The sequence below is a fragment of the Xiphias gladius genome, chromosome 12, assembly GCF_016859285.1.
Source record: "Xiphias gladius isolate SHS-SW01 ecotype Sanya breed wild chromosome 12, ASM1685928v1, whole genome shotgun sequence".
Taxonomy (NCBI): domain Eukaryota; kingdom Metazoa; phylum Chordata; class Actinopteri; order Istiophoriformes; family Xiphiidae; genus Xiphias; species Xiphias gladius.
In genome coordinates this window covers 16568076-16582570 of record NC_053411.1, presented here as the reverse complement: position 1 = coordinate 16582570, position 14495 = coordinate 16568076, and the positions used below count along the sequence as shown (strand labels likewise).

Sequence of the window (14495 nt, the reverse complement as noted above, 5' to 3'; positions counted from 1 at the left end):
GAGGTTAGAGCGCACGTAGCCAGGAAGCCACAGGTATGCACGTTCTGCACCACGAGACACACTTTGGACGGTGTTAAGGAACGTGCAAACCCACCCACCCACCCACCCACCCACACACACACACCCACACCCACCCACACACACACACACACACACACACACACACACAATGTCCTACTTTAAGTGTGGAGCAGTGAGTGACTGTGCTACGCAGCAGTCCTCAAATGTAATACAAATCACCTGTGGTCATCAATTTGCCAGACAAGCACAACCTGCTTTCTCTATGTGTATGTATGTATGTGTGTCCTTGTGTGTCTGTGTGTGTCTGTGTCTGCCGATATTTGGAAGATGGACAGGTTCAGTGAGCGAGCGTACATGCTGTTTCTGTCTATGTGTGTAGTTGCTGCGAGTGCGTGTCCGCTCACCGCGTATGTGCGTGTCTCTCTCTTGGTCTGCCTAAGCGTGTGTGCGCGCGCAATGGCAGGCAAATAGAGTTCCACTCATATTTGTCTCTCACCCCCAAATGCCTCCATAGCACAACTTCCTACGTCATTTGTCACCGAAACAGCAGTTCTCACACTAAACGTCACCGTGGTTTAACTTTGCAGCTGCTCACTCGTTGAAATAAAGTGATGCGACTGAACAATCTGACATTAGAGATTTGGCTACTTTGAGGTCATATAGTACAAAACGTTACTGTAACTACTCGACAAGCTAGCGGTGCCAGAGAGAGATAAGGACTCGACTAACTTACTAAACTTTATTAACAAGATAGATTTGACGGTCCTTACGAGATTTAACAGCATCACTAAATTACAAGATGAGCCATTAGCCCAAGCCCAACCAAAAACGTCTCCTTTAAACAAACATGCATGTTTTTATTTCTGTGATCGGGCTAACACTGTGCCAACTCCAAAACAAAATGTGATACCTGTGATTAGTGGAAACTGGGAAGCAGGCTACATCAAACCAGTTTTAAAAGCACTTTTGGCATGAGGTCGACAGCGGCTGGATATCTGCTGGAGAAATGTGGAAGTGTCTCTGATCAAACAGCCTGCTCAAGGCCGAGATTGACATACGCAATTAGATTTTGAATTATTTGATTGTCTTTGCTTGTTGTTTTTCCTAACATGAATCTCAAAAAAGGTTCTCACTTCTATCCATAGTTGCCTGTTTTCTTTCCAGCCTTTACCCAGAACAGGCTGGGCGAGCAAACATGCTCTTTTTCAGCAACACCCTGCTTCATATTCGCAGTTCAACACATTCACACCCACATTCTTCTACAGCTGGACCAGACTTAGGGGTTGAGCGTGTGGGCATCTGTTTGGCGTGTGGCAGCTCCAAAGAGAGAAAAAAGAAAAAAGAAAGAAAGAAAAAAAAAAAAGGCCTGTTTCATATTCCAGATTTTTTCCAACTACTCTGGGAGTCAACCAGCAAACCTTTGGCTATGAGCCCTGTTCTACCTCTAGGGCACAGGTTAATGCTTTTCCCACAAATTTTCATGCCAACATCGCCTCATCTCTTGTTCCTCTTGAAACATCACAGAGCTGAGCAATCTTCATCGCTGAAGCCCCTGCCAAACCACCGCTCAGATCTTTGTCAAATCTGAAGTGAAGTCTTTGCTTCACGAGCCATGGAAGCCAGAATAACAGACAACGGAATCTTTCAAAACATGTTGAGACAACTCTAAGTATGACTGGACGTAAATTACTGCTTTTTCTTATGGATGACTCCAAAGTAGAAACTGTATCTTCCAGTATACTTTGTACCGCTCCCTTAAAGAGATATTTCCTTCATTTTGAGCGTTTGTATCGTTGCAATACTACGAGCCACTAAGGCAGCTATGCAGTAAAACAGGATGCCTTCTCGTTCAACAAAGTGTGCGATGAGTTGAAAACACTTTCAGAAATATTGCCATATAATGTAAATAACTCACGTATTTAATAGGAAAACACAGATATGCGAATGTTATTGGTTGTTATATTAAATATCTTAAACTTCTGCAGGGTGCAACGGTCCACTTAGACACACAGGTGTTTGAGCTCACGTACTACTTTGTTAATTTTTTTTCCTCATGAGACTTTTCGGAGTGAATGTTCCTGTGAGCAGAGGCTGCAGGCATGGGAGGGAGGGTATCACTGGGGAGAAATTGACAGGTGGTTGTGCGGTGTCGAAAACCGCAGCTTACAGCTGATAATGGAAGACGGCAGTCTCTTCGTTTTCCCGTCATTTCAACAATGGGTGTCAGTAAGGCAGGTTTACCATTTGTTAAATGTGCTAACGGCTCTGTGAGGCTGACCTAAGGCACAGAGGTGCTTGGAGCTAAATGCTAAACATCAGCATACTCATAATGAAAATGTTATGTTTAGCCGATACAATGGCTACCATGTTCACCATCTTAGTTTAACCTGTTAGCATGCTAACAGTTTTTAACTGGCTCTAAACACAAAGAGCTGCTGAGGCTGATGGAAATGTCATGAGTTTTGCAGGCGTTTGGTCAAACTAAAATATTGTACAAACTGATAGTTTTGACCTGATGATGGCTCTGGATGAAAAGTGAAGGGATTGCGAAAGTTGTCTCAATTCGTCCTGAGGAGAACCATGAATGTCTGAACCAAATTTCATGGCGAACCTTCCAATAATGTTTAAGACATTTCACTTTAAACCACAAATGTCAACCTCGTGGTGGCGCTACAGGAAAAGTCAGAGGATCAAAAAAGTCATCAGGATTCATTGTCTGGGGACCATGAGGGTCTGTACAAAATTTCATGGCAGTCCATCTACTAGTTGCTGAGGTATTTCAGTCTGGACTAAAGTGGACTAAAGTTAAATTAGCGTTACTAGAGCCGCACCACTTGTGTGGCTAAAAACATGTAGACCGACTGACAGACACACATTTGCAGGATAACAAAAAAAAAGGTAATGCAAGTAGAATGACGGAGAAAAGTAGCAAAACACGCATGCACAAACATATTATATTATACACATATATGCACTCAAGCATACACTATTTCCGCCAAATCAGAAATGTGAACAGAGGTTAAGGTCAGAGGTCAGGGGGATCAGTGACCACAATCCCGCTCCATCGCTCCGTTTGCATCCGGAACTGTGTGTCTGAAGCGGGCAGGAAGGCGTGCCGCTGTGGTAACCGGATAGCAGGGTGTGCACAACCATAGAAATCAAGCCAGGTCAAATAGTGGAGTCATTACACTGATTGAGAAGAGCGATTAGTGCTGTCTGGTCAGCAAGAGACCAGAGAGAAACAGTTACTTGAAAAACACTTGTCTGGGACATTTTGGTAAGGTCAGACAGACTCAAACGCAAAGTTATTTAAAAGCAATCCAGTGAATCAGACCAAAGCAGTCTGTATTCATGGGAACGTATCCACATAAAGCACCAAGGTACCTGATGTTACAGCTTTGTTTTCCATGACTGGGGCTACAATTAGATTATTTTTTCATGTGTTATAACACAAAAGGTAGCATGCAAGTGTCCGAGCAGCTTGTTTATCCTGTAGAGGGCTGTTCATTGTTGCCTGTAGCCTGATACATTTTGTTGTGAAGAAAAATATTCATTACACATTGTACCCTTGAGGTGTGTTTTAAGCGTTTAATTATCCTATTTACGTTTTTGGGTCATTCTGTCTGATGCTGTGAGTGTTTTCTATTAGATTTCCAGTAATGCTTTAATTTTTTTGCGCTTTGGAGTCGTGTATATCAATGTCTTGCACATTAATATACCAGCTTTACAGATGTATGTCTAGTGAGAAAACCCTGTAAGCCATTTTTTTGTCCAATGACACACATGTTAATATTAGATTTAAAAAGAAGGGGGTCACACATATTTAATAGTATGCGTCTTGAGCTTCATTTTAGGATTGATCAGTTGCTCAGACCAGTGCTCCTGTTTTTAAATCAGCGCTGTAAATCCCATCGTACCAAAGTAAATGTCTGAATGCAGACTGAGACAAATACAAAACGACAGATTCTTTTCATCCCTGCGTTTTTTTTTCTGTTAAACCGTTTCCTTTGATTAGCCAACTTTTTCCCAATCACTCCTCCCTCCTGCCTCCGTCTCTTTTTCTTCCGCTGGTCATGGATCAATGGTATCTCCCTGGTTCCCAGCCCCCATGGAGAATCAAACACACTAATACACACAGAAGCAACACAAAAAACAGAAACACGGACGCAACTACAACAGTGCAACTACACACGCTAAAACACCAAAATTGGTACACAAAATTTTAAAGTGGACACACACAGAAAAGCAAGCACACAGAGAAACACTATCAAACATTCAGACACTGGATACAAAGTGAACACAAACACACTCATAAAAATTAAAACGTACAACCCCGGGGGCTTGAGGAAATGAGTATGAATCGACGAAAATGCTACTTAATTTGAAACTCCCAACCAAATCAGAGTTCGACACTAATACTAGATATCAAACAGAGGGATTCACAGTGTGTGTTTTGTTTAAAATGTGTGTGAAAAGTGTTTGTTTCTCTCTCTAAAATGTGTGTATTTATCTGGTTCAGCATTCGCATCTTGAGTTTTTGTAAGTTTACATATGCAGTTCAAGTTTCCCGTGCGTGTGCATGTATGTATGTCTCCATGTATGTTGTTCAGTGTGTGTGTGTGTGTGTGTGTGTGTGTGTGTGTGTTTGTGCATGTGTCTGGCTGAGTCCCAGCCTTGTGGAATACTTCTGGACAGCGGAGGTAGTTTCCTGATTGCTCATCTCCTCAGCAGAAAAGTAGCTGCATTGTTTTATTTAATTCTTCATCAACCATAACCAACACACATGCACACGCACGAACGCACGCACGCACATGCACACACCCCCACACACGCATGCATGCGCGCACACACACACACACACACACACACGCACGCACGCACGCACGCACGCACGCACACACACACACACACACACACACACACACACACACACACACACACACACACACACACACAGACTCAGAAGGTTACTGTTTAACCTCTACAGAACATGGAACAGAAGCTGGACTTGATTGCTGAGTTGTGGCATGCGTGGGTGTGTGTGGGTGTGTGCGTCTGTCCTCCTGTGGGCTGGATCTAATGGGACAATGATCCCTAGTCTGAATGGAAAGACGCAATCAACCAAGGAAAGGCTGCTGAACACGCGTGTGTGTGCATGTGCGTGTGTGTGTGCATGTGCGTGTGTGCGTGCGTGAGTGTGCGTGAGTGACTGGGAGAGACACAGCGGTGGAAAGTGAAGGGGGGTAAGGAAGCATTATGGGGAGCGTAGGGCAAAACACACCCACCCACTGCAACAACCCATGTTCCATCCCTTGCAGCAGTACCTCTGGCTTAGTTTTAGTTTCGACAAACGCGAGCGGCGCTAGAGCTGTCGGTTTTTATTAGAAATTCAAAAATAAGACAGTCAATATATAAATTCAGAGTCTGTAAGAAAAATATTTAGTTTAAACTAAACAATATTTTGAGCAGCTACTCACAACACCAAAGTTTATGAGAAGTAATGTGTCAGAGGTTTATTTGTGGTTCCATACAATAGCTTGTGGACAAGCTGCAAAATATTATTTTTAATTTTATACTTGCAAGAATAATACAAGACCTGCCCCATTTGAAGCCTGCCATCGTTGTGCATATTTCTTTAATAAATCTGGGTTAGCACGCAACGCCACATGCAGTTTTAACAATCAATTTCAGCACAGACGGAAGTCCACCTGCTCAGAATTTTTGTGGTTCTTGACAGCGGCCTGCAGACACCTGGCTAGCCAGCATTAACTTAAACAGCAGGTAGGGACAGACTGACTTTTTGTTATCGGGTATAAAAGCTTGTCAACGAAAACAAACCGAAAAGATAAGATCAGCGTTCAGAGGCTTTTGTCAGTCTGCTCGTCTTGCTGATGTGATCAGTAGATCTATTAAGAGACAGCGGAGCCAGCTAGCCACCTGGAGTCATGACGGTCCCACACACTACAGCAGGTGTACATATATTACTATTACATACTATTCACATGGCTATTTAATAGGACTGTGGTAATTTAAGAGAACTAATGTTTTTGTGCTGTGAAATAACTCGATTTTCCTCCTTCAAAACAAAAAATTATCCGATACACTTGACAACGGTAAAAGGAAGAATCTGGTGACTCTAGGTGTATCGGAGGAGGCACGTGGCTGTCTACACCCTCCCCAGATCAACAAGAGAAAAGGGCTGTTGTGCCGGGAGAATTAGGATTTTTCCAAATCGGGTTGACAAAGGGGGAAAAAAAAAAACAAAAAAAAACTCTTCCTCAAAAAGGCAGACACGGATAGCATGAATATCAGTGACAGAGGGAGAATTAGCAGCATAGGTTTTGTATGCAAGTGTACCTGAGATGTAAATCTTCAGAGTATTTCAGACAGGCATAGATGAACTCTTTGAGCTGGCAGTAGACTTTTGGCACGAACTCAGAAAAGGGAAGCTTCTTTGGGAAGGGAAGCTAGAAGAAAAAGAAAAGAAAAAAAACAGGATTAAGTGAGATTTTATTCAAATTTTACTTCACGTTTTATGCACAAGCAACCTCACTTCATCAACCAGAACTCATACACAGAGACAGACACACAAGTTCAGTCTTTATTTCTTGGGAGACTGGAATTGTTGTGAAAAGCAAAAACAACACATTTAATTTTTTTCCTCTCCCTTTATTTCCTTGTTTGTTTCTGCTCTCTGCGCTCGCCCTCATTTACTCTGTCTCCCTGTCGCTCTCTACCTTTTCTAGTTCGGGGTCTTGCAGGGGAAACTGGGAAGTGTAGTGTCTATACTCCTGCTCTGTTGAGACTGGGATTGGACTGTAGTTGTCCTGGTCCAACACCTGCCTAAAGAAGAGAGAAAAAAAAAAACAAAAACAAACCAAAACATCATGGGTAAATAATTACAACTCCTACTCCTATAATAATGATGATCTCATATACACACACACACACACACACACACACACACACACACACACACACACACATATATACATTCATACACATATACATATACATATACATACACACACAGTATATGTATATATACACATAGTCATCCCATTGGGGGTCATTCCAATGCTTGAGGCTGTAGAATGACCCCCACCCACCCACCACCCCTACTTCTTGTTGGCACTCCAAAGTTCGGACGTTCCAACGTTCCATGGAGAGGCCGTGAACCGGAGAGTGCTCTCTCTCCAACAATACAACATAACATTCCTGTGGCTTCCCCAGTGTGTGTGTATGTGTGTGTGTGTGAGAGAGAGAAAGAGAGAGAGAGAGAGAAAGAGCGAGAGAGACACAGAGCGAGAGAGAGGAAGGAGAGAGGGAGTGAGTGTGTTTGTTTGTCCGTTCTTGCTGCAGCAAGTCCCACTGGTGTCATTGGACAAAAGCAATGGTGAAACAATGGCATGTAAGCCCAAACACACACACACACACACACACACACACACACAGTCTTGTAAGGGTACTACCCATTCTGAGGGGCAGAGAATGTTCCGGACGTTTGTTTTAAAACACTTCCTCTCTCCGGCTGGTCATAAAACTTCAAAACCAGGATGAGGACATTTCCCACAAACCAACACTGTTGAGTGTGTGTGTGTGTGTGTGTGTGTGTGTGTGTGTGTGTGTGTGTGTGTGTGTGTGTGTGTCAGACAAACTTGTAGAGCGCCCTCATGACCTTAAGACTAGAAAGGGAAAGGTCAGTGTAGCAGGCACTCACAAAACATGTCCTCAGCTACTGAAAAACAGAATTATCGCCCTGATGTCACCTCAGGGTTCACACAATATCCCTCCCTCAATCACTTTCCGCCGCTTCCACTCAAACAGCAAAGGTCAGTCGTCTTCTATGAATCAGTACCTGAAGGTGATGTTCCACCTCTTGAGCAGGATTTCTCCATACTGCTCCCTCATCTCCAACAGCATGTCAAACAGCTGGGACACTGGGAAACCATAACCCTGCAGGAGGGAAAACCAGAGCAAGCAGTCAGTGTCCAGCTGCGTCTGAATGCATGCAAAAAAATGGATGAACAAGGAGGCCAATCTAAGGTCTAAGTACAAAGATATATGTTGTCTGCAAAACCTCTAACAGAAATTTTTGTTTTATGTGCCAATCATTACAAAATACCAAATTTAATACAGATTTTTTTATCAACATACTTCAACTATGTGTTCTGCAAACTGAAATTCCATGTTCTCGAGCTAAAATTTAATTTACTCAAAATTAAATCACACTGCTGCCCTTCTGGACAATGGAAATAACAGGAAAAAAAGGATGATAAATGAAAATCAAATATTTTTTCATAAGACTGCAAAATGTGTGGGTGGAAAATCATCTCTAAAAGTAGAGATGGATGGATTTCACTGATCAAGAAATGTAAGGTTTTGTATGGTTTTAAAGTTACATTTATGAGTCTGAAATGAAAAAAATATAAAAAGAAAGTCAATTGTGGGTTTAGAAAGGAGGATTAAAATAGGTCTGACACTCTGTCAAAGGAGAAGAAAAGAGGGTGAATTCAGCCATTCAGTGGCACCTCATCACTTCCCATAAATGACTTTTGGGCATCATATCATCCATTCATCACTTCCCCTCCCTCAATCTCTCTCACTCATCTCCGAATGTTTCTCCCATCCGGTTTTTCAACCACATCCCATCTATCTCCCCTTCATCCCTCCATCCTCTCATCCATCACACTCAATCCATCCAGGTTAGTTCCTACCTGCAGTGGAGAGTTAATATATGGAGGGTGAACTGACATTAGATGATGAACCTCTATTTCTAAAAAGGCCGATTTAAGAAAGAAAGTCTTTCTTTAAGGATTGGCGTCCATTCATTTTTATTAATGCAAAACATGCTTTGAACAAGTTTCATGAGCCTCTTGGCTTAAAAAGCTCACTTGGCATGTGCCGAGAAAACCTGAACAAAAAGCAAAAAAACGTCAATATGGAAAGAAAGAAGCTTGAGTAAATCATTTCATACAGCTCGATGATGACCAGGGCAGCAAGGATGGCAACACTTTCCTTCCTTCACAGTTTAAGCTGAACAATTAATGTCACACACATACCTGCAGTGTATCAGCAAAAAGGACAATTAGGTTCTTCAGATCCAGCACCAGGTCGGGGTCGTCACAGTACGACTGAGCAGACAGAGGAGAGTGTGTGTCATTCAGTGCAGCTGCTAGTTATGGCACAACTGACAGTGAATTCGTGTGAACTTCTGTACAAAATTGTAATTAGTATTTAATGAGTGTGTGATTCCTCTTACTGAGTGTGTCCTCAGGGCAGCGACAATTTTGGACAGCGCCAACTCCCAAAGCTCCTCTACGTACGCTCTGTTGACCAAACCCTGTGTGGTGTGAAGAACGTGATCCTCCACAACAAAGAACCTGGATGGAGGGAAGGAGGGAAAGACGGGGGGTGAGAAATCAATGATAACTTCAGGACTGGCTCTGGCTATCTCACAGTAGATATAATTCGCTTAAAAGACTAGTTCAACATTGTGGGACATACACATATTCACTTTCTTGCCCAGAGTTCAATGAGAAGATCGATACCACCCAGACACTTGTCAGTTAAATATGAAGCTAGAGCCAGGAGACAGTTAGCTTAGCATAAAGACTGGAAACGGGGAAAACAGATAGCCTGACTCTGTCCAATAATAATAAATAAATCTGCCTACCAGCACCTCTAAAGATCACTAATTAATACATAATGTCATAATACATAATTTATTAATTTTTTTTTAAATACGTTAAAAAAAAAAAAAACTGTGTAGAAATCACAAGCTGCATTTTTATGGGAGGTTTAAGTGTCAGAATATTTCTCGGTTGGGTGCAGTGACTTCCTGGAGACTTATTGTGATAGACTTAGGTTCAGCACATAACCCCCTGTAAAACATCCAGTTGTCCTTTTAACGCCTCTCTTTTTGTACAGACTAAACAGATGAGACCTAACATGTTCATTAGTCAGACTTTGAAGCGCTGGTAGGTGGATTTTGAATGGACTCAAGCTGGCTGGATTCCCCGTTTCCAGTCATTATGCTAAACTAAGCTAACCGTACACATCATGTCATGCAACTCTCAACAAGAGAATGAATAAGCAAATTTCCCACAATGTCCAACTATTTCTTTAAACAAATGCACTCTAGAAACCTCGTAGCGTGCTCTCACAAGATACAGCTGCTGTTTTTTCTTTGGTCCGAGTATTTCTCTTCAACTCAAATCAATCTAGGTGAATTTCTGTAATGAAAGATTTCTTTGGAAAATATCTGCTGACCTCAAATGGCCAGCAGCTGCATGATGACATGACTCACCACTTCTCAAAACCTGTGAACCTTGTAAATAACTATTTCAACTAGGCATTATCGGTATTAAATGAAGTATAATTCTGCAACTGTACAGCCTGTTTCCAACCTCATATTTACATAGAAATATTTCAGTGGATGGATTAAGTGAATTCTGATGTTTCCAGAAAAGCCACCATGTTTACTTTGTTTGAAAATCACTTACAAGTACCAATGCCAGCCCTGCAGAATGGTGCATTCATTGAATCAGGTGTAAAAAGATGCTGATGTCTCAGCAATGGACAGCACTGATCAATCAAATGTTGTACTGCTTTCTTGAAATGACGCCTGTGTGAAGTGGATCAAATTGTCTGCAGTTACTTTGGTTTTTGTCCTCTGACAACATGTCTCATTCAAATCAGTGCCACTGAGCCTTGCCAGACCACAATGAACCACATTGTGGTCGGATTTGTGACAAAACTGTGCATGGTTAGCCCTCTCTTTGTTATTACTGAAGAGTATAAATATGTTGGGAGTGAATTTTCGATTTATCCAACTTTTTCCACAATTTTCTTTTGTGAGAAACTCTTCCTGTTTTGAATCACAGCTCAATTGAGCAGCAATTTCCCTCAAAATTCTAGCCTGTGAAAAGGGATTAAAATGCCTGATTGATAATTTCAGGGACTGACAGTCTTCGGGTCTACAACTGTGTTTGATTAAGGGAATGTCTCAAAAAATAAGCAGGTAATGATTAATTGATTTTTTTTTTAAAAATCAATTTCTGATTTGATGTCTGTTTCAATCTTTTTAGGGCTGCAAATTTTATTATCAGTTCATTTTTCAATTAATCAATTAATTGTTTAATCAATACAATGGCCATAAAAAAAGCACAAATTCCCATTACATTTTCCCAGAGCCCAAGGGGACAATGGGCTAAACAATTAATTGACCGATTGTTTCAGTATTTAATAATTTTCTTTTCTTTTATGGTTTTCCTAAGCTTTCTCCTGATCTTGTTCGTACATAAAAATGTAATGCAATATCTTGAGTTTTAACATTGTGTATTACTGCAAAAGAGAACTAATACAGTAACTCTCATTACACCAACCTGTATAAATAGATGGATAAAATTAAACAAGATGCACAAAGCAACTTTATCAGTATAATGTCTAGTTGTCATGGAGAATACAAGTTACTAAAGGACTGTTCCTCTTCTACAAAGATTGAAGATGAAAGGATGATTGGCTGGTTGGATGAGAAAAGAGTAGAGGAACGGATGAGGAGAATGGTAGAGATACAGCAATTGTTGAGAGCCATGGGATGGCACTTTCCAACGTGTCAGATGGGAATAACAGACCTGAGGGTGTGTGTGCACCTTTGTGAGTGTGTGTGTTACTGTCCAGCCTTAGCGATGTTTATAGAGGCGTCTACTCCATCCAGACAGACACGAGGAATAACAGCAATAAGCCAACCACCATCACACTCACTCTATCAATCGTCACCACGGTGTGCGTATGTGTGTGTGAGAGAGAGAGAGAGAGAGAGAGAGAGAGAGAATGTGGATGCAATGGAGAGAACTGGATGGAGTGATGGATGAGAGGAAAAGTAAAATGAGGGGAGGGGTGAGTGTGGGCAGAGAGGGATAAAAAAAAAAAAAAAAGTCGGTGGGGAGGACAGATGAAAAGATGTCAAAAGTCACTCAAATGAAATGAAATGAGGTGTCACTAAAGGCTGATGTTTGGTTTTTTCCGAAGCTTCTCTCTCTCGCCATATCTCACCCATACTTCTGCCAAGTTACACAGAGGGCTTACAATGGATGGATGGATGGTTGGGTAGATGGAGAGGTGGGTAAAGGGATGACATGGATGTAAGGATGGACAGATTGGTAGACTGGATGATGAGAGTCAGGGAAAGGTGGATGGGTGATGGATGAACGACAGAAGGGAGGGAATAAAAGATTGTAAATGGATGGGTAGACAGTAAACAAATACCATGACATTATTCGTCTATGATCTGATAATGCAGACTGAACAGATAAACATAACTCAGTCAAATCAAAAACACACAGACTGGCACAATCAGAAAGGCTGCACCTCTTTATAGTGGTGTCAGGATCTCAGATGTCCATCCAAGATAAACTTGACTGATGTGGCAGGGGTGTTATTTTTACCTGATGACCCTATACTGAACCCTGCATGGCACCTTGCGCGACTTGACAGTAGACTGGAAACTGTGGAGCTGAAGTTTGGGGCCGTCTCAAAATGTGAAGGCATGGCCATGATAACTTTTCTGATTTTTGTCACTGGCTTTCTCATTTTTCCAATCACAGACATCAAACCAACTCCTGGACCTCCTACCTTTGTAACTCCAGTGTTCAAAGAGAAAACCATGTAATATATGGCCCTATGAAATTCTGACTGGTCTTTTCCCATTGTTAAAACCTCCCTTATCTATTTCCAGTATTCATTTCCACCTAGACCATTGACATTTACACAACTTGTATTAGGATTCAGGTTAGATTTATATTTTTCTTTTTTGAAGGCATAGTCCACATAGAAATACTGTTTTATTATTTGATTCTTTCGGGAACATGTTTTAAAAGGTGCTATAGGTAAGTTTTTGTTATCACTACATAGCCACCGCTCGCATTAACAGCTCTTTGCTCACCGGTCCAGAACAAACATGCGAGTTCAGAATCACACTTCTTTCCTTTACAACGCCAATGTTAACTCGTTTTGCTTCTATTTCTACCACTTTTCTTCTAATGAAGTTAGCATGCTAAGGACCTAGCCCCGGCCGGTCTCCTTGCTTAATTCCACTTTGCAACAGTTAGTCACTGAAGCATCCAGTATGCCATCAGTCCAACACGAGAGGGCCAAGAAGCAGCGCTGCCCAGAGGGCGTAATTCTTACGTCTTGTCTTGTAAACGCAACGATGGCTGAAGCTCTTTGTAAGTAAACAGCTGTTAATGCTAACGTGGGCTATGTAGCTATTTTATATATTTTGTGATCAGCTAAACTTAATAGATTAATGTTTGAGAAGTACAGATGACATTAGGAATTTTACAAAGAAGATGAAGCCACCTAGACGACTCCCAAAAACTTCCTAAGTAGGCCCATTCCTAGATAGCGACACAGACAGTAGCTTTATGCGACACCCTTAATATACAGACCGGATGAAGAGGTGAAGTACAGATGGATTGATGGAAGGACAGATAGACAACTGACTTACCCGACAATCTGATTGAAGTACCGCCTGTATCCCTCCAAAGTTTCATGCTGGAAGTGTAAAATAAAGGCAGAACAAAGGTTGGGGGAAAAGGTGGCATGAGAGAAACAAGAGAGGGATAAAGAGTGCAACGGCAGCAGAAAAGTATAGAATGATAAAAACAATCAGTGCCAAATAGTTCTTAACTTGCCTGATAAAATACATTTACAGGACAAATTGTATCAAATTCAACTTTGAAGTAATTCAAATTACATCAGGAAACATGGGCAATATAATAAAAATTCTGAACAAAACGATAAACTCGCTTTTTTCAGATATTAATTAACAAATTTAAAGTTTTAATTGTTTTTTTTACATGTTAATACCATTAAACCTTCTATTTGTTCAGGATTCCTAATGATAACAGTAGTTAACATAGATTAAGGAGAGTGTGTATGAGTGGGAGAGGGGAGCGTTTGTGCAGGGGAAGGGTACGCTAAGTGTAGTTAGGAGTGTGTAGATATAAAAGTGCTAACACAAACACACACACAGTGACGGTGCAGGGTCATACCATGTTAGAGTGGGGCTGCAGTACGAGGCGAGCCTGTTTCCTCCTCTGCTTTCTGTAGTAGTTCTCAAACACATCACGCAAACCCTAGAACACAAATTGGAGGTAAGGAAGGGCTGAGGGATGGTGGTACTTGGAACTGAATTTAAATCCCATTTTAAGTGATGAATAAGAGCTGGAAAAAACTTTTTTTCTGAGTGAATATCACTGAAAAATATTACAAAACTGTATTTTAAAAAGAACATATAGATGGTAAATTTGTAAATTAGGATTTTTACATTCATTTTCTTTTGTTTTATTTCCTGGCAACAACTTCCTAAGTTTTTTTTTTTTTTTTAGAGGCAGCAATGGGATGCTAAAACTCCATTCAAACCCGCAAAACTAAATGCAATAATACATAACTGCTTTTTCACAAAATAA

General features: G+C 41.2%; 1 protein-coding gene across 5 annotated transcripts in view; it reads right to left on the bottom strand.

The window, feature by feature from the left end:
- exoc6b (exocyst complex component 6B) overlaps positions 1-14495 on the bottom strand; it is a 108428-nt gene that overhangs the window by 56573 nt on the left and 37360 nt on the right. For 4 of the 5 annotated variants that reach the window (XM_040140570.1, XM_040140571.1, XM_040140572.1 and 1 more), the window contains exons 9-15: positions 14079-14162; positions 13532-13578; positions 9284-9404; positions 9084-9155; positions 7880-7977; positions 6759-6864; positions 6379-6488 (exon numbers count right to left, since the gene is read on the bottom strand). In XM_040140570.1, coding sequence (XP_039996504.1) covers positions 6379-6488; positions 6759-6864; positions 7880-7977; positions 9084-9155; positions 9284-9404; positions 13532-13578; positions 14079-14162 — 638 coding nt within the window. The remainder of the gene's footprint in view (positions 1-6378; positions 6489-6758; positions 6865-7879; positions 7978-9083; positions 9156-9283; positions 9405-13531; positions 13579-14078; positions 14163-14495) is intronic. The other variant, XM_040140575.1, reaches the window with a different exon arrangement.